Here is a 19,504-nt window from a genome sequence, read left to right on the forward strand (position 1 = left end):
ATTGTTGTGGCCTGGCAGTGGTAATTTCCTCCTAATAGAAAGGGTGGGGAATCTCAAATCGTTCCCAGGCTATATAGAGAGGCTGTGTTTGCACAAGCTGTCCTGCTCTGTCTAGAAACCTTAGGAACTCTCCCAACATCAGTGGATTCCTCCTGAAACCTTGCTTGCTGTTGACAAGAAAACAGCTTAACTGTGGCTCTGCTCAGTGTATTAACTTCAGTGTTAAAGTATTCGCCCTTTATAGAGACAGCAGTAATAGATGTTATTTAGCATAATAGTGCTTGACATTTTTGTCTTCCCTGTGGTCTGCATTATTTTTGTCATTTTCAAGGAGGTACATCTGCAGCATACACTCATACAAATACCTCTGTATTTGAAAATATGAAATTGAAAGCATTTTCAACCACTCATCCACATCCAGCCACACACAAATAAACCCCCTCTCAGGTACAGGCCCCATTCCTCACTTGATATAAGATCATTCATCCTCCATTTGAGCTATAATAGTCTATAATGTATATGGTAATGTATAATGAGGCAGCTCTCAAATAAGAGATGTGAAAAACCTTAATCTCAACAATAAATTCATTTTATTAGCATAAATAAGATTATTTGGGAAATTCATGTCCTAGTTCAATATACTGATGTGATGAATTTGCAATAACAAAGATGATAAACAAAGGTTTCGATAGAGTTACTTCCTTCCATGAGATGAAAAAAATGGTTAACACTGACTGCAGCATCAGTTTTTTGTAAGAAGGATGGATGAAGATATAATATGAGAGTAGAGTGCTCAGCAAAATACTCATTTCAGCAGTATGAAAAATATGTGGAGTGTTAAATTATCGGATTTTCTTTTTAATTTTGAAGTCTGATAAAACAAAGGAGATAGATTGATTTGTAAGCAAGAATAACGCTGAAGGAACTATGGGTGCTGTGAGTATTTTAAGTAGAATCTGTAAAACCTGTCCTCAAAACTACACAATGTCTGAACAGATTGGAAATCTACGTGTGTAGAAGAGTCCACAGCCAAGAAACTTCTGCCCAAATAAATAATGAGAAACTTGGAATTCTAGGCTATAATTTTAGGCTTAATATGAGGAAAAACATATCTCATCTAGCAATCTAGGTACCCTCCCTGGTACCTAGAAGAGTAGTAGTCACCTCCAGAGGGTGATCCATCCCACTCTAAGAGAATGAGATAAATCACCCACTGCAGGTGAACATCTCTAATTTTGTAGTTATATTTTAGGACATGATCTTACAAAGCTTTATCCGCGAGGCATATATAAACCTCATATATTACTGAGTTTAGTCAAGACAACTGAGCAATGGGAATTAGGCAAATATGTGGAGTATAAGAATTTTATAGCCTTCTAATATAATTTTGTACAGAAGTTTATAGACTTCTGTTGTATCAGATGTTTTTCAGTTATGCTATGTACTCCATAGATAATAAGCATTTAATTCACTTTCAAAACTTACTAGCAACATTACCTGTTAACCAGAAACCATATTTTGGGAAGCATAAATACAGAATACTGTGCAGCATTCTCCAAGAAAAAGAGACTAGTACTGACAGATGCATTAAACAGTGCATGTTTATTCAACTGAGACAATGTAAATCTTGTTGTCAGTAATTGTCTAGGACAGCCTTGTTAACTCACTGTTTAAAGCTCATATTATTTTTCATGTAACATTTTCCCCTCAGTTGGGCTATAGGCACGCTTATCTATGCATAGCAAAGTAGATTTCGGAATTCAGAATTCCTATCTTTTACATAATTCACGTAAGCCTCTTAAAGATTACTTATTAGTTAAGTATTGGAACCGCAAAGATATCTTAAGTTTTGGAAAAACTTAAGACATCTAGTCCTAACTTAAGAAGAAAAACTTAAGAAGATCTGGTCCTAACTTTGAGGATTTTAGTATATGAAGTCATCTCCTGCAAGCCCTCTCTCCCTTTAAGTATACCTCTCATGCTTGAGTTAGTAGTGACAGTAAACAGGGGCAGAAGTGAAAAAGGGATTCTGGAATTGAAGCATTGTTACAGTTATTCGTTACTGTTGTGTGTTGGCCTGGGTTTTGGGACATTTAATGTGTAAATTTGTTGGCATAGCTCTATGGAAAAATAAAGAAGTTAAGCTAAAGTAAAGCAATTTCACAAATACTTGAGAATTGTTAAACTAATTTTGTTCAGGATCCAAATTCAGAGAAAGTAAAGCAGGTAAATAACACAGCAACCGAGAAAGCCTTCCTCCATTCAGCAGAACTGGGGACCAGGCTACAATAGGAGAACTTCTGGTAAGTTAAGAAAGCCTGTGCTCCTGAGCACAGACCAACTGTGGCAAACAGCAGGTGCCAGCCCTCGTCAGAGGCAGGGCTAGATCCTGCTCAGTCATGGAGATCCACCTCAGGAGCAGTCCCGTGAAACCTGGCACCCATCTAGTGTGAGATGAGGTGCGCAAGGAGACAGGACAGGGGATGGAGGGAGCCTAAGCCTACAGCTCTGTCACAGGGAGAAGGACAAAGGCTGAAATCAGTTAAAGGTCATGCAAGATATTGTTTCTTGTATAAACTTCCTGTTCGGGTCAGGGAATTTTGTGGGTTTGTTTGTTTTTTAAAAAAAATGTCAGGCACCAGATCAGAAATAAATAATCATTCATTAGTGAAAAGCTAACCAATGGAAATGAATCTGAGTGGGGAATTTGAAAGATGGCAGGACAATGAGATTTTCCATGTGAAATAAGAAGATTCCCAGGCTCTGGCTGCCGTGGAAGTTGGTTAGGATTTCTCTTCTTTTCTTTTCTTTTCTTTTTAAGCTTAATCATCTTTTTAAAAATCCTTCTCATAGCTGTTATATGTTTGCTGACTACATAGAGGACTGTATGTTCAACCCCAAGCTCACAAAATATATGACTTATTTAGAAAGGGCTGTAATAGATGAATATGAGAAAAGGGAAACTGCAGCCTAAAAGAAGAGCAAGGAACAGCATCAGGAACAGCACAAAGACTGGAGTGGAGGGCTATAGGCTGATAAGATCAAGTGAATTCTTTTGTTTTTATGATATATACTATATGTTTTAAGCTTTTACTGATTACAGACATAACGCTAGAGAGCAGCCTTCTCAACTACTGTGTTTAGCTTTTGAACAGTTTTTAAATACACCTTCTGAGACCAGTGGAATTTTCTTTCAGGTTCAAGTAATAGCTTGAGGCAAATTTCTCTTTTTTGCCAATGATCCTGGAATTTTCTGTATTATTTTCTGTACATCTGGAATCTTTATTCCTCCCATCTTTGTCTTTTTTAAAAATCATCATATCATATCTTCATCCCTTTTTCACAGTTACTTTCAAAAACATGTTCATTCCCCCAAGGATCTGTCATCTCTAGAAATGCCTGAACCAGCTGATCCCAGCTCTATTTTCAAGGATATTTTTTAAAGCAGTAACAAATGATATTTTTAAAAGATGCACGGAGACTGGTTTAAAAATAGTCCATTGTATCTCACTAAACGTAGACAGGCTGTTAAATGAAAGTTATTTTAATGAACAGCCCCATTTCATTGTCCACCCAGCACAAGTTGCCAATTCCAGTTCTGGGAAACGGTCAAGAAAAATACTCTTCTGGAGTGCCTGAAGGCTTTGTAGTGAGTGTAGCACGCTTGCATTTATCAAGAAGTCACAGGGCTTGACTCAGCTGTTGTTGATTGTTAGGGTACAATTGTGTGTTTGGACTTTTCTTTTTCCCATATTAGCACTGAAAACTACACTCCCAGGGAGGGGCATGAATTGCAGATCCGGCAGATGATGGTAGCTGTATGTGTCACATGGAGGGACTGTGGAACTTGTGAACACTTTTTTTGTACAAATTTCTGAGTGTTTTATTGCCATTCTTGATGTCTTCGGGGATGCAGCAAATTTAGGACATTCCGGTAATTCTGCAAAAGACAGGACTTGAACGAAACCAGTCAAATTGTCCAGCATTATTTCAGAAAATGTGGCTTTCACACACCTTACACTACTAAGGTAATGAGCATCTATTTTTAGAAAAGTATTTATACAACAGAGATGATTCGTTTCAATCAGCTGTTGGGTTATCAAGTAGAGTAGCAGCTTAAAAGATCACACCTGGTGGTAAAGCCTTGTATTTCACTGATTTTTATTCTGGAGCATTTTTAGCAGGATTTACTGGGAGTTATGCTTTATGGCAATTAATTATATTAAAGGGATTGTTTCATTTTGCTGTGTAATGTAAGCTACTGTCTAAATATATACCAGTTTGTTCAACAAGAGTTCTTGAGGAAGTAAAACAAGTGCTTTCCAGGGTTCCTATTATTGTAGAACTATCTATTCTCTCAGTCTTTTTTTCACCTGTGCATTGGATATTGAAAGGAAGGTTTTCTTAAATTGTTGGGGGTTTTTCTTTATTTAATGAAGTGTCAGATTGGCCAGCATTATTTCAGAAAATGTGGCTGTCAAACACCTTACACTCTTAAGGTAATAAACATCTATTTTTAGAAAAATACTTACACAGCAGGGCTGTTTGCTTTCAGGTAGGCTATACAGATACTTTAATGGAAATTAATATGAAGTTGCAGTTTACCTGAAGATAAGAAAACTAGTAGAGAGGAAAAATAAAATGGTTCCTGTTGTAAATGCTATTTCTTCATCTTCTTTTTAGTAGATGTGTGTCAGATACATTGCTGAAATAGTATAACACTATTGATTCATTAAGAATTCCATGTGTAGTTTTGTGTAGCTCTAGAAAGACTGATGTATTGTTTTATCATTCATTTCCAGTAAGTTATGTAGTAAACAACTCAGATTCTGCAAAATACTTTAACATGCACACCAAGTCCCATTGTATTCAGCATGATCTAAGGGCACATTTACATTCTTTATTGTATCAGGGCTCAGGAGCATAAAGAGGATAAGAAAGTCTAGTGAGGAGAGGACAATTTCTGAGTTTCTTGCTGAGAAGGAAATCCCATTTGGAAAGAGTAAACTTTATAAATTAAATTCTATGAATTAAAGAATGTTCTAGGAAAAAAATCTTTAATTTTGAATGTGAAAAATAATACCTTTAACTGAACTTCATTGGGCTTTTAGGAATAAAAACAGCTGTTCAGAGTGTCCCATCATAGGGATCCATATTTGAAAAACTCAGATCCTGAAAATGAGGCCTAAGTAATTCATTAAAAACCTGCAATATCTTATTTAGGAATGCTTCTGACATGAATAACACCTCGGTTGAATTCATCTACACTTTCCAAATATATTCTGTGTAAAAATGAGATATTACTATGTCTCCAGGATCCAGTTTGCTGATGACACTGATGCTTGCTTTCCAGAAATGTGTGCTTTATTGGCCAGAAAAAAGAGGAATCTACGGGAAGGTTGAAGTCCTCGTTGATGGTGTGCAAGAATGCGAGAACTATACTGTCCGTCAGCTTACAATAAAGGTAACAATCTGCATTTGAGAAGCATTGTTCCTAATGCTTCATTCTTTTTAATGTTAAATCAAGTTAAAGTGTGGGGTTTTTTAAAGGACATAAATTTTTACAGGAGGAGTAACTGAGCTATGAAGCTCACAGCTGCGAAGTATGATTGAAACAAAAGCCCTGGAACCCTTACTATATTGCTGCTTTGTATCACTCTGGCAATAAAAAGGGCTTAAATAAGAGTGCAAGTTTCACTCTCTTGAATTACATTTGCTTTGAGGCCTTTTTAGCATTGCCAAGGCCATGTAAAGGGATTTTAGTTAATGAAAGAACCAGCTTAGCATCATTCTGAAAAAGATACGCTGTTCATGTTGTGTGCTGAGTGCATCTGTAGCCCATTTAAGAAGCTAAAAATATAAGGAGTACATAAGGAAAGCTTCATGCTTTTGTGCTTCGGACTGAACATTAACTGTTTAAAATAAGGCAGATGCTCCGCTGCAGAGTTACTCCCCATGTTACACTTATGAGCTATTGGATTGCATCATCTGCCACTCCTGATAGAGCTTTACAATAAATAATGAATTGGGATAATTTGTTTGGTGCTTCAGTCCAGGCAGTGGGGAGTGGGCAGAAGTCATATTGCCCAGCAGATTGCTCTGGCCCCGATTTAGCCCCTTTGCTTTTTGAAGTAAGTGGAGCAGCCTCTGTTGGAGAGAATAACTGGACAAACTGGAATGTTTGATTAATCTAGAAGGGCAGTCCTTCTAGGCCTTTAACTCAAATACTCTTGTAGTTTTAGTATCAGACCCTTATGATAATGTTCTTAAAAGGTAGCAAAAATACATAATAGAGATTCGGAAGCCTTGGTCAAGCTAATCTCTCTAGACCTTATTGCTGATCTCACACAGACCTCTGACAGTTCCCAGCTGACAACAGTCAGTAAGTCAGTAGTCGGATGGACAGAGCACAACTCACATAGTTGGGAAAACAGCTAGGTTTTCAGGTACACAAGCCCTTCTTACAACTGTTCTCTGCAATTGCATCCTCTGAGACTAATAAAAAAAGATCGTTAAATCTCTCTCAACATTTTTACTGTCTTTTTACCATAACATTGAGAGAAATACAAAGAATTGCTCACCACAAGTGTGCATATAAAATCTTCATGTTATTTTCAGCAAGGGAGTCAGTCCCGAAGTGTGAAACACTACTGGTACACATCCTGGCCGGACCACAAAACCCCCGACAGTGCTCAACCTCTGCTGCAGCTCATGCTGGATGTAGAAGAGGACAGGGTGGAATCACCAGGCAGAGGGCCTGTGATTGTGCACTGCAGGTAAATTCCTGTACTTCCTTTAAATGACTGCCCAGAGCAAAGCCACAGGTGACCACGTCAAACAGCCCTCCTCCTAAACAAAGAACGTATTTGGGGAAGAGTAAAATTCCCCAGATTTTTTTTTCAGTTCATATTTGGAGATTTGAGTTGTAGAGAGAATTCCCTTGTTCCTAGCAAATTATTTCTGAACTATTCTCCATTTCTGCTAATGAACTCCGGTTTTGAAAGACCCGCTGGAAAAACTATTTTACTTCTGTTTCTTATTCATGATTTGCTTTTTTTTCAGTCTTGTGGCATAATTACATCCGTAAGTCAAATGCAATGCCCTGTGACTGGTTGGCTAATATGTTGTAAAGGAAGTTGATTTTGAACAGCAGGTACAAATCTGGAAATAGAAATGCATCAATACTAAAATTAGTGAATGTTTTCACAAAGGCAGTTGGTTTGATACTCAGGAGTGGAGTGCTGTTCACACAAATTGTAGTGAAACAGAGAATGTCCTTCTAATAATGCTAAGTAAATTCTATTTTATTGCTTGATATTGATTCATCACCCCATGTTGCAATTTAAGTAGTAGAAATTTGTTTGGATTTGTTATATTGGTCGAAAGAAGTAAGTGAAATAAAACACAAAAAAAAAGCAAATTAAATCAGTGTTTCCTTACTTGCTTTGTCTCATAACTGTGATGATACATCTCTTACAGCTGGAATAGTACTTTTTTTTTTCCTAGAAGTATATCAAAACTAAACTGTTTTTCTTGAACCAGTTCTTTTCAATATTTGAGAGATTTAGATAAACGGAAGCCAGATTTGAATCCCTCATCATTTTTCAAAACCAGAATGTGATGAATAAGAAACTTTCCCAAATTTTATGCAGCTGTTTTTTATGAGAAATTGTAGTTTCCCTAAACAATCCACAAATCTGTGGATGCCTATCCACACTGTAGGCTACAAAAAAAAGAGGAAAAAGACTAAACATTTGTTTTGTTCCTTGAAATCAGCAGATCTGATCACACACACCGAGTTCCAAATTCTTACTAATCTTTGTAGTGGCATTCGCTGAAAAGTTGTACGTTTCCTCTCTCATGTCACTCATCAAAAACATGTGCTAAATATAGAAAATATCTCCTTAATCTGTCCTTTGGATGTGTAGTCAGTACATAAAAATAAGTTTGTTTAATGACAACTAGATGGCTTGGGATCCAACACAAGTTTTAATTGAGAGATTTCAAATATAGAGAGAAAAGACTTTTTATTTAAATTTAATCAGTAAGGAAGAATTAGAACACAGAATTGTATTCTGCAAATGTAAAATTAATCTAGTCTTATTTAGACAGTGAAACCAAGTTGACCGAGAATCTGGACCACAATGCTATTTTCTACTTCCTAGAAGAACCAGCATATCTGGCATATTGGAGGACTTGTAATAGCTTTTCAAATGAGAATAAGGGATAAAATTTTCATGCTCAGAAACTTGACACTGTTATTGTTATTGCTGGGAATTTTTGCTTTTCTTTCCTCATCAGCTAGTGCATGAACATGTTCTATAAAAAGTATACTGCCTGCATCTCCTAATCCCAAAATCATTACAGTCCAACATTCCACACTCCCAGTTAACAGACCACAGTTGTTACGAATGAGCTACTACATCTTAAACTCCTGAAAAAGAAGGGGAAAATAGAAATATATAATAGAAATATATATATATACACACCATGTTTGTGTGCTTGGAAATACTTCGAAGTAAGTAGCTCTCCAAATTTTCTGGATATACTAAGAAAGATATGTCAGGTAAGTGAAGAACAATGTGATTTTTATCTTGCAATGATGTTTGAAATAAAGCTATATAATAAAATAGGACCGGCACATCTGAACTGAGGAAGAAACTACATTAGAAAACCCTAGTCTGTGTTTAATACATAGTTTAATACATATTAAAAACTTGTCCAAGAACACTTAATCCACAACAAAGAAAGGGAAAAAAAGAACCCTTCATTATAGCCAAGTTCACTTAGATCTGAATTGTTTAAAGTTCTTAGCCCCACTTTCAAAGTTCATAAAATATTTGAGGAAGAAGCGCATACAAGCGTATGCAGTAGATATTGCTTTCTCCAAATCCCTCTTTATATGGCTTTCCTTCTCCTTTTGGACACATTTATTCCATAGATACTGATGTCCAAGGAGACAGGCTGCCAACTCAGGATCTTCGTCTCGCATGATCCTTTCTTGTGCTGCCAGTTTTACTTCTCATTGTCCCCTTATGGGTTGGCTTAGACATCCTTATATATTTAACATTGCTGAGTCCTCCTGAAAATTTTCACTTCCAGATGGGAGGGCTCTTGAGTCTCTAAAGCACTCCTATCTTTCATTCTGTGGTGAGCAGACTGTGATTTGTTTCAGCTGTGGCAAAGGGACAAACTTCTGGTAACACTTTGCAGTCAGATATATTGAGCTTCCATCTGTGATTCTTCCTGGCATTAATTTAAATAACTCTTGCAGTGCTCATATTAGGCAGGTAGCATTCATACACATTGCAGAGATGAAGGAAAAAAGGCACTAAATGGTGAAGTATTTACTATAAAGCCAGGCATGGAGACCTGCACAGCTGACTCCATGTTGTAACTATTTTCCACACATTTTCCTGTCATGAGGCATGATAGGGAAGAGCTGCACTGAAGTCCACATTACTTCAGCAAGAAGCAGAGTGGGGCAGAGATTCTCAAAAGGGGATTCTCCCTGGGCTGGAGGCCCAGGGAGTAAAAATAAGACCAAAATGGCTGTTCCCAAGCAGGCATGAAGAAAACCTGGAGAGTTACAGCACCAAATCCTTCTCCCTCCTGCAGAATTACAGGAGAGGGAGTTAACTTCATCAGCATTGGTTTAGGTCCTCTTTACCTTCATGGTTAGAGATATGGTTAGCAGAACATAAAGCCCCACTGATTTTTGCCTTTAGGTGGGGTTTTCTCCCATCTTAGGGCATATCTCCATCATTTTCTTGGACTGTGCCAAAGAATATTTGGACTTTGTCATGCTAATGGAGATTGCTTTTCTCACCATACACTTGTGTGCAAACTGGTAATGTGTAAGCCTCACAAATTACCCACACAGCTGGTCTGCTGGAACAGTGGACACTTTCATTTCTCTCTAAGAATGTGAGCTGAGGAGTTACCCTTGCTAGTCAACCACCCAGGAGCTGTGGGTTCTAGCAATTCCACGTTCCATATTTTTAATGTTTTCATATCTATTTAGCGTTTTTCACTTAACTTCTTTGATCTGTGAACTGCATTCCCCTACTAATTTTTTCCTTCTTTTCAGTGCTGGTATAGGAAGAACTGGATGTTTTATTGCCACAGCCATTGGTTGTCAGCAGTTGAAGGAGGAGGGAGTAGTAGATGCATTGAGCATTGTCTGCCAGCTTCGAGTGGATCGGTGAGTTCCAGAAGAACCAGAGATCAGTCAATGATCCTGAAGTTGTTCTGAAATCATTCCTGAAATGATTCAGTAACGATCAGTAATAATTCAGGTTCTGAAAACCTTTTCGCAGTTGAACGTTGCTTTACATGAAATGGCTGCATCGCTTTTGCCAACTCTTAAGATGGCATTAGCTGAAAATTCAAAGTAACATTTGTATTTAGATACTGAATAATGAATATTGTTTTCTGGGTGAAACTACGTGAGACTTCATTGAATGAAATTCTCTTGTGTTGGCAACCTTACCATTGCTGGGCACTTGGCACCCCTCCTGAAGCCTTCTGCTGTCAGCAGCATCCCATGAGGACACAAGAGACACAGGGCAATCTGGAGGCAAGGGGTTGTCTTTGAGCCTGGATTAACTGGGACATCCAGTCTCACTCAGAGAGTGAGTATGCAGCAGAGAGAGCCAAATGTGGTGCTGTTTCTATTCCCTCAGCTGTGCTGGGGAACCTTTTAAATTGTGTTGGCAAACTTACCCAGATTAAGAAAATAGCAAGGCATTTGTTGCAGAATTTTCTTAAGTCAGATCAATTCCCTGATTGAATTCACAGCTTGGGAGCAGGAACACTGTAAGCCAGCATTGTTGCAGAGTGCTTTGTTTTCTGAAACCATGGCTGAAGAGAGATTTGTGTTGAAAAGGAGGATGTGGTTATTGTGCACAATGGAAGCTGCTGGTTTGGTTGTACTTTTCTTTCTTATTATGCTCGGGGAAACAGGATTTTGTAGAGAGTAAATAAACAGGGCTGCACTGAGAATAGAGAAGTCTCATTCCTCTCCTCCTCTAGGTACCAGGTCATATAAACACCTTGTAAGTATCTTAACAATTTCTTTAAGTGGAAACAACCCTTAAGGGTGCAAATGCTTAGGTCAAAGGGACAATACAGGATTTTTGTATTCTGAAGAGCTCCAAACGGTACTGGAACCACAAACTGCAGAAAAACCAAAATCAATATAGTTGACCATGTTTATGAATCATCTCCTCTGCCTTTCCCTCCCATGTGCCTTCATCATACTAGAGATAGTAACGTGATCCTTACAGGGCAGCATGAGCCACCTGGAGTGTAAAACTCTCCACGGGCAGTACTTGACTAAAAATCTCAAGAACAAAAAAGATGGAAGAATTGAGGGAAAACTTCTTACTCTGTTTTAAGTCATCAGGTCCAAATTTCCAACACTCCATTCTGATTATCTGTTCATCTTATTGAAAAAGATTTGTAGCATTCTCCCCCATTTTAGTATTTCTGTTACAAGATAACCTTTTTTTATTGCTTTTACACTCCATTGTAGAAAAGTGGAAGCAAACTCTGGTCTCAGCTACATAATTTTTTGTGTCATTATTTCAGCCATAGAAAAAATAATCCAAATTTTCAGTGTTATGACAGACAACACACTTTCATCAAGTGCATCTGACTAATGATACACTTGATAGGTATTGGTATCCTAGATAAAGTTGGAAAGAGAATGGAAATATGACCGAAATATAAACATTTATTACAGCAATCTCAGTGACACAAAGCCTATTATAAAAATTGTTAAGTCTTGTGATTTCTGCATTTCTGTGGTTTTTCAAGTTTCGGATTATATAGACTCCAGAAATCTTGCTTAAGGTGCCTCAGCTCTTCACATTCTCAGATATTGCCTGAGACAAAAATATATCTGTGTTTAATTTTTAAGGACATTTTTCTGGGCAAAACTCAATAACCAAAGCCTCTTTTTCTTTTATTTTTCCAATTGGCCACATTGCAAAATCTCACTCACCTGGCAGTGAGTTTACAGCACAGGTTGCTAAGGCAGAGCTTAGCAGCCCCTAAGACTACAGTAGCCAGATCATGGGTTCATAAAGTGATCAAGTGTTACTGTCACATGGACGAAGCTCAATGAGACCAGCTTCTCTTGATGATCCAGTCCTAATGTGGTAGGAATTGGAAGGTGACACTTGAGATAGGGCTGTTACACGTGGCACAAGGCTGGCAAAATGAAAATGTCCCACTAGACTTGGCTTCAGGAGCTGGCTCTGGCAATAGCTGTGCCTCGCTTCAGCTACCAGTGTGGCCAACATTAGTAACGGGGTACTACCAGGAGCAGAGCAGGAACAGCGATGAGGCTGTCTTACTCATGATGCTGACCAGGAGCTGAGCTCCAGTTTGTTCTTTGTACATCAGAGTGCCTTCACAGAACAGAAAAAAGAGAGTTCAGCAGAAAAGAATGATTTTGTCTGCCCCCTGAGGGCCAGACACCTGCCTAAGAGGTACACTGAATATTTCATCACTTATACCTCATCTCCACTAGGTTCCTAGCCAGGCTTGCTCATGCTCAGAGCTGCACCATCCAAACACAGACCTACTGATGGAATGAACACAGTTTATGATATCTACTTGGGTGTGAACTTTTTGTCACATGGGTCAACGGCCCCTTTTCTACGACAGTGAATCAAGCAATAGGAGAAAAGAGCTGCACTTGAGGGACTCTCAGTGGTGCTGTGGTGATTTACCAAAACATTCCCATTGCCCAGCACACTCAGTGAGAACCAAACAAGCATTCAGACAAACTGCAGATGGAGGCAAAAAGTTATGCTGAAAAGTAGTTTAATTAACTGCCTGTATACCCCCTCTGGAAACATAGATTTAAACAGAGCTCCAACGGGGAATGAGACAGGAGAGAGCTGTTCGTAGGTATGTCATGTATACAGCCATGCTCTGTGTGGATTCATAGAAAGACAGACCCAGAGGCCTGCTCAGCTTACTTTTTTTTCCCAGTTCATCTTTTATGTTTTACAGCAGAAACAGGAAATGTTTGATGTGATACATCTTCAAGACTTACTGTGATATCGAGAAACTTTGCACATTCTTAACCTTAAAGGCACATTCTTGAAATGACATCCGATAACTGCTCTTGGCTCCTCAGACAGGATGAAAAGAGTTTCCAGTGTGCGTCAATTCATTGTTTAAGTGTTTTGACTAATCGCCTCAGGTTAAAAAAAAAGCCCAAGCCCTGCATCACATTCATTCTGGAGCAGACTGCATCCAGCTGCACTAGCAGCGAGCCAGAGGGCAGGGTAAAGCACCCTTCCCTCTCCCATGGCTGCTGAGGCAGAACAGCCCGTAGTACCCAAGCCTGCAGGATACTACGGGCTGTTTCTGCCGAGCACTGCCCCAGAGATTTCCAAAGAAGCAGAGAGCCCAGCAGCTCTGCCAGAGGAGCTGGCAGCGTGGGCTGGCAGAGGATGAAGGCTGCACACCCGGAGGTGCCATAGCTGTGGGTACATCCCTTCTGGGCACTAGGGACGCAGGAGAGGAAACCTCCCTCCTTAAGCAGATTTCCTCCTGAAACACTCTTCTATGCAGCCTTTTGCACAAACTGGTCACAAATAATTCCTTGCTATTAAAGGTGTGCCTTGTACACGAAAGAAGGGGAGAAGGACTTGGGGATATTGGTAGGTGAAAAACTGGACATGAGCTAGCAATGTGCCCTTGCAGCCCAGAAAGCCAGTTGCATCCTGGGCTGCATAAGAGGAACTGGGGCCAGCAGGTCAAGGGACCTCTGCTCTTGTGAGACCCCACCTGGAGTACTGTGTCCAGCTCTGAGGTCCCCAGTACTAGAAAGACATGGGCCTGCTTGAGCAGGTCCAGAGGAGGGGCACAAAGATGATCAGGTGGCTAGAGCACCTCCCCTGTGAGAACAGGCTGAGAGACTAGGGATTGTTCAGTCTGAAGAAGAGAAGGCTGCAGGGAGACCTTATAGCAGCCTTCCAGTACTTAAAGGGGCCCTACAGGAAAGATGGGGGGGGAGGGACTTTTCATCAGGGAATGGTGATAGGATATGGGGTAATGGTTTTGTACTGAAACAGGGTAGATTTCGATAGATATTAGGAAGAGATTCTTTACTGTGAGGGTGGTGAGACACTGGAACAGGTTGCCCAGAGAAGTTGTGGATGCCCTATCCCTGGCAGTGTTCCAGGCCGGGTTGGATGGGGCTTTGAGCAACCTGATCTAGTGAAAGATGTCCCTGACCATGACAGGAGGGTTGGAACTAGATTATTATTAAATGTCCCTTCCAATGCAAACCAGAATCACAGAATGGTTTGTGTTGGAAAGGACATTTACCTGTGATGCTGTGGTTCTATGAATCCCGTATATAATAGCACTGACAAGGCCAAGTTGTTTGAACCTCTGTTTAAGACTCAGGTGCTTCTAAGCTGACAGGAATGTGCATTGGTTTGTTCATACAGGGTTCAGAAGCATCATAACATCTTGGTTATGCTTGCTAACACAGGACAAACATGGTAGTGCTGGGTTCAGCCCTAGCCAGTCTTATACATGCCTTCTTGGGGATTTTGTATGTCACTCCAACACTGAAGAGGAAGAAGCAAGGATCACTCTCACAAATAGTCTAGTGCAGCCAGTACTGGCCCTCCTGCCAAGTCTTTCTCCCTGAATATGTTCCCTTCCTTCACCCCTTCCCCATAGCTCATCTAATGTGGGAAATGCACTCCCTTAGAGAACATCTTGGAAGAGCATTGATGAGGGAGACAGGGAAGGAAGCTGGCTGGGAAGGGGCTGCATGGGCAGGGCAGGACGCAGCAGTGAGGAGGCAGGAAGCACAGAGGACAAGAGCAAAGCCCTCCCATCACCTTTAGACTCTTGCTGGATCTCCAGGCAGGGGACAGGCTCAGAGAAGAGCAGCTGAAGGCAGCAGGCCGCCAAGAGTTGTGAATTTGTGGATGTCTTTGCTGGCAAAGCTAAAAGGCTGCTGCATTTTGCACCGGATGGGACCATTTAAGGGCCTGTGATTTAATTTCTAGGAATAGCATATCATAATAGCTCACTAAAAGATGTTCTACAGTTGCCTGACCTCACTGGAGGAGCACAGACAGCTGGTCACTTGCTTGAAGTAGGTATTATTTTAATTATGTTTTTCCTGCTACAGTCATTTAACCATCCAGTAGCACTGTGGAAAATAAAAGGATCTTAGGGTTGTAGGTAACATTCTCTAATACTAAAGGACAGTACTTGTTGAGGCACTTTTACCATTTTTCATATAGCTTTGTATATCAGTAGACCCTTTTGTTGCTAGGGTGCCTGAAAGGATCACACGGAGGTTTGTCATATCTTCAGGCATAAGATGCCTGGCTTCGGCATTGCTCTAGATGCAATCCCTGATAAATCTCATTGTTTCAATGAAGATCTAGCTGAAGCCAAATACAGTACACATCTTACTGTCTTCCTTCCCACTAAGAAAGACATTTCATCCCCCCCAAAGGTAACTAGCTGCTCCAGGGTATGCTGAGGATGAACTGAGGAGTTAGTTCTAGAAGCAGAGTCAGTAGCCTTGAATACCCTGGTAGACAAGATAATAAAAGAGGAATGAAGTAAACTTGAGGCTTCACTCCATGAGAAGTGAGAGCTGGAAGACCTCAGTACTGTCAGAAAGAGGCTCAGTTTAATTTAAGAGCTGAGTGGTACCACTCTTAGTGAATATCACGCTTACCTTTTGTAGGACATCATCCCCTTCCTACCACACTGCAATTGGCATTGCAGGTGTGGGATTTGATCCTCCTACTTAGACCTGAAAAAGGGATTGTATCAGGTGAATGTATTAAATGTAGGCGTCTAGTCCAAGCTGGCTGTAACTAGTCCTTTTTATGGTCAAGTTAAACTCTTGCATTGTTGGTGCTGAAATGAGTCACTGCTGTAAAATTTCTTAGGTGGCTGCTGTTCAGACAGGATGCATTGTAGGCGTTTAGAAAGAGGACAGGAAGAGCTGTTCTCTGCACAGGCAATCTGAAGGTCACCAAAGGTTACATTTTTAGTAAAGGACAAAAATGAGAGGCCAGATTCTAACTGCTCTCTTGCTACTGCTCCATCAGCAGTGTTGCTGTGTCCATGTATCTGGCCTTCCTTGCCCAAGAGACTGAGAAAAATTCTCTTTGAATGTGTTGAATTTGAAATGTAGATTTTAACAGTGTATATGTTAGGTGTTTTCCTCTCTGGTTCTTACCATGACAGAATCAGGGCTGGTGGTTTATGCTGGGCACGTGCTGGATGGCATAAGTTATGAAGCAAGTACTTCTGCTCAGGCAAATCTTCCTGATTTGCTCAAGCAAACTCTAAGTCAAAAATTGAGAAAAGTGCGTGTGTTATCTGGTGGTCATGGGGTTGGCAGGGGCTGGAGATCGATGCATTCGTAAGAAACAAGATTTCATTCCAATGCGTTTCCTTTTCAGGGGTGGAATGGTTCAGACCAGCGAACAGTATGAATTCGTGCACCACGCACTGAGTCTGTATGAAAGCAGACTTTCTGCAGAAGCTGTCCAGTGAAGCCAAGGAGGGTAAAATCGAATGTCACTCTCTTGAGGTAATTTGTTTCATTACCTACCAGCAGCTTCTTCAAGGAGTTTACTGCAGTGGGAAGAGCTGCTCTGAGGCCAACTTCTGAAAGGATGGTGGACGGTTTGACAAAAGTATAGAGATTGCTGGACCCTTACTGTATATGAATGTATTGTGAGCTTCCCAAAAATGATTTATAAAAGAAGGTACCGTACTGAAACTACACATGGATTTCACGTATATATCTAAAGGTATGGGTTTAATTCTGTAATACTGATATCTGCCGTATGGAATGTATGTATGTGTTACTGCTGCAGAAGGATGGACATTGGAACTTCTACAGAAGAAATGTTTATCAAGTGTATAAATGCTTTAACGTTTGCAAACTGTCTTGTGAATGGACTGTCAACTGTACTGTAAAGTGCTATTACTGATTATGTGGTGAGCTTGTTTCTTGGCCACATAATATTCTTGCTGCTAAAATTGCAAGTGTTCAATTATGGATTAAAAAAAAAGAAGATGAGATAATAAAAAAATTAAAAGTCTTGTTTTTGAAAATATTCAAAAGCAGTTAATATTTTATATGGAAATATATGTTCTTCATATTATTAACTATTAAGTGTGTATTTGCTGTAGGTCTTACAGAGCAGTTGCAGAGCACAATGTCTGTTATTCAGTGTGTACGTATTTACCCTATAATATTGATTGTCTTAGAACATGCTTCTGCTATGGACCTGAATCCAGTGTATTTGTAAATCGTGTAAGTCATTTTACTTTTAAAAGAAACTTTGTAGCATATATTAAATGGTAAGGATTTTAAATATTTGTCTGTCTTTTATTAATACGAAATTTTTTGCTTATGTTATCTGCTCTATCTCTTTCAGTAAGAGATAGATGCCTGTAGTGATACCAACTGTTCCGCAACAGGTTATACAAGAAAGAAAATGCTGCTATGACTGTTTCCTTTACTGTTCAGTAAGATATTGTTTTTAAGAGAAAAGCGAGGTTGGCATTATGACTTACAGCACTGGAGGTCTGTTTACAGGGTATAATGAGTTTTTAATGCAGTGATGTTGACTTTGCTTCATACTGCTAATAAATTTACACTTGGTATAAAATGTTTACTGAAGTCTTCATTCTTGCCTAGGGTAGTTAATGCACCACACACTCTTGTACTCCCATAAACAGGCACAGCCCAGTACAATTTGGTACTCCAACCATGAAGCCTCTGAAGCCTCCACCATGGCTTCAGACCACTGGAGAACCAATACAGAGGACACAGGCAACTCCCACTGACATGAGCAAGGTGGATCACCTGATGGGAAGGCAAAACCAGCATCACTTGATTGTTAAGAGAGAGTTTGTGTAAGACCCGCTGCAGACCTCAGAGCTTTGCCTCCACATCATCCCCTTCTCTCCCCCGCCTCCACTTGGCTTTTAGAACTTGTGGAGTTAGAATTGTCAATATCAAGATTTTTTTTCTTGATATGTATAGTTACAAAAACTCTTGTGTTAGTTCCCTGGATAATACAGTATATACTTATTCAGCACCATCGAGATCACCTGCAGACTTGTAGTATTTCACAGACAACAAATTACACAAAAATACAATCCCTTTTCTTTTAGTCTGAAGAGATTAAATATCATCGTTTTTAGTTTCCCAGGTGTTTGAAAATCTCTCTCTCTTTTGCTTGTATTTTTCCAAAATAAAGCAACTAGTAAACTCCAAAGAATCATATGAAAGGACAAAGTGGTGTAAAACTCCCCAAAACAATTGAATAGAAGGAAGTGCTCGTCACTGACTTTTTCCCCCTGTGAAGGCACATTTCCTTCCTAGCGTTCGCTTCACTTATCTGAGGTGGGTTTTTTTAAGAGAAGCATGGGGAGTTGCTAGAGGGAAAATGGATTCTTTATTTCACGTCCTGGTTTCTACCTGTCTTGCCTTGACAATCTCAGGTAAGTGTCTCTCCCCGCTTCCCCTCTGCCATATTTCTCTTTCTGCCACTGAGCAGAGCCCTCCGGTGAAGCTGATGACTTTGAAAAAATGGGTCACTTCTCCACTGGGGTTTATAAAAGAGGAATGGGGGCAGGGCCAGCACAGTCCGTTCTGTTTAGATTTCTTTCTAAAGGAAAATAAACTGGCTCCTTCTATGCTGGAGATACCTCTTCTCTTTTTTAAGATCTCCTCCTAGACAATCTGAGTTGCGGGATAAGATCTTCAAAGGGGAGATTCCTATTTTTTTATTCCTACTTTGTGAAACTTCCAGAGCCAGGAGCTTTCTGTGATGCTTAGTTAGAAAATATCCAGGTCTGTAATAAGAGGGGGATGATAAACCTCAACCAAGAGAATTAAATACGTGTTGGGTTTAGCACTTTGTAAGTAATGAGGCTAGAAATGAGTAAATTAGATTTCTAGAAGAGAAAAATCTAAACAAGATGTGAAGGGAGGCTGCCTTTGAAATAACCAGTTCTGTGTTCTGTAACAAGTATGGATTTTGCATTAGTAACTTTGGGGATTTTTGATGAATGCATTTAGTTCTCTTCATTTGAGTGTTTGATGTTGATCTTTCAGTGTGGTGGCACAAAATGCTAATCTAATGTGAATTAGGATGGTCGCAAAACTAACAGCTAGAAATGTTGGAGTAAATCCAGTAAAATAGATGTACTTCCTATGAGTAAAGAGCCTCCATTCCTGTAACAGCACAGGCACTGAAAGACACAGAGCTGTGAATGTCCTCTTACAAATTTTCTTCAGAAACAGTATGAGTTTTACTAAAACAATTTCCAGGCAGTAAATTATACAGTAAAAAGACTGTCAAAACTGAAAAAAATACTGAGAGTTCATGCAGATGCCTGTATGCTTGCAGGCAGAGCAAGTGGGGTATTTAGAATTGGTGTTTATAGTTAATAGTTCTTGGACTTCTTTTAT

The 19,504-nt window shown here is 39.7% G+C and overlaps 1 protein-coding gene across 1 annotated transcript in view; it reads left to right on the forward strand.

Moving 5' to 3' along the window:
- The window catches only part of PTPRR (protein tyrosine phosphatase, receptor type, R), a gene marked incomplete at its 5' end in the record, with an annotated part of 134,833 nt that extends 117,140 nt beyond the window's left edge, over window positions 1-17,693 (forward strand). The window contains 4 exons of the mRNA XM_010134139.1: window positions 5,354-5,464; window positions 6,619-6,776; window positions 10,091-10,204; window positions 16,473-17,693. Of these exons, the coding sequence (XP_010132441.1) occupies window positions 5,354-5,464; window positions 6,619-6,776; window positions 10,091-10,204; window positions 16,473-16,566 (477 nt within the window). The remainder of the gene's footprint in view (window positions 1-5,353; window positions 5,465-6,618; window positions 6,777-10,090; window positions 10,205-16,472) is intronic.
- Window positions 17,694-19,504: the final 1,811 nt, after the last annotated feature.

This window comes from Buceros rhinoceros, unplaced genomic scaffold, assembly GCF_000710305.1.
Source record: "Buceros rhinoceros silvestris isolate BGI_N320 unplaced genomic scaffold, ASM71030v1 scaffold10714, whole genome shotgun sequence".
Classification (NCBI taxonomy): Eukaryota; Metazoa; Chordata; class Aves; order Bucerotiformes; family Bucerotidae; genus Buceros; species Buceros rhinoceros.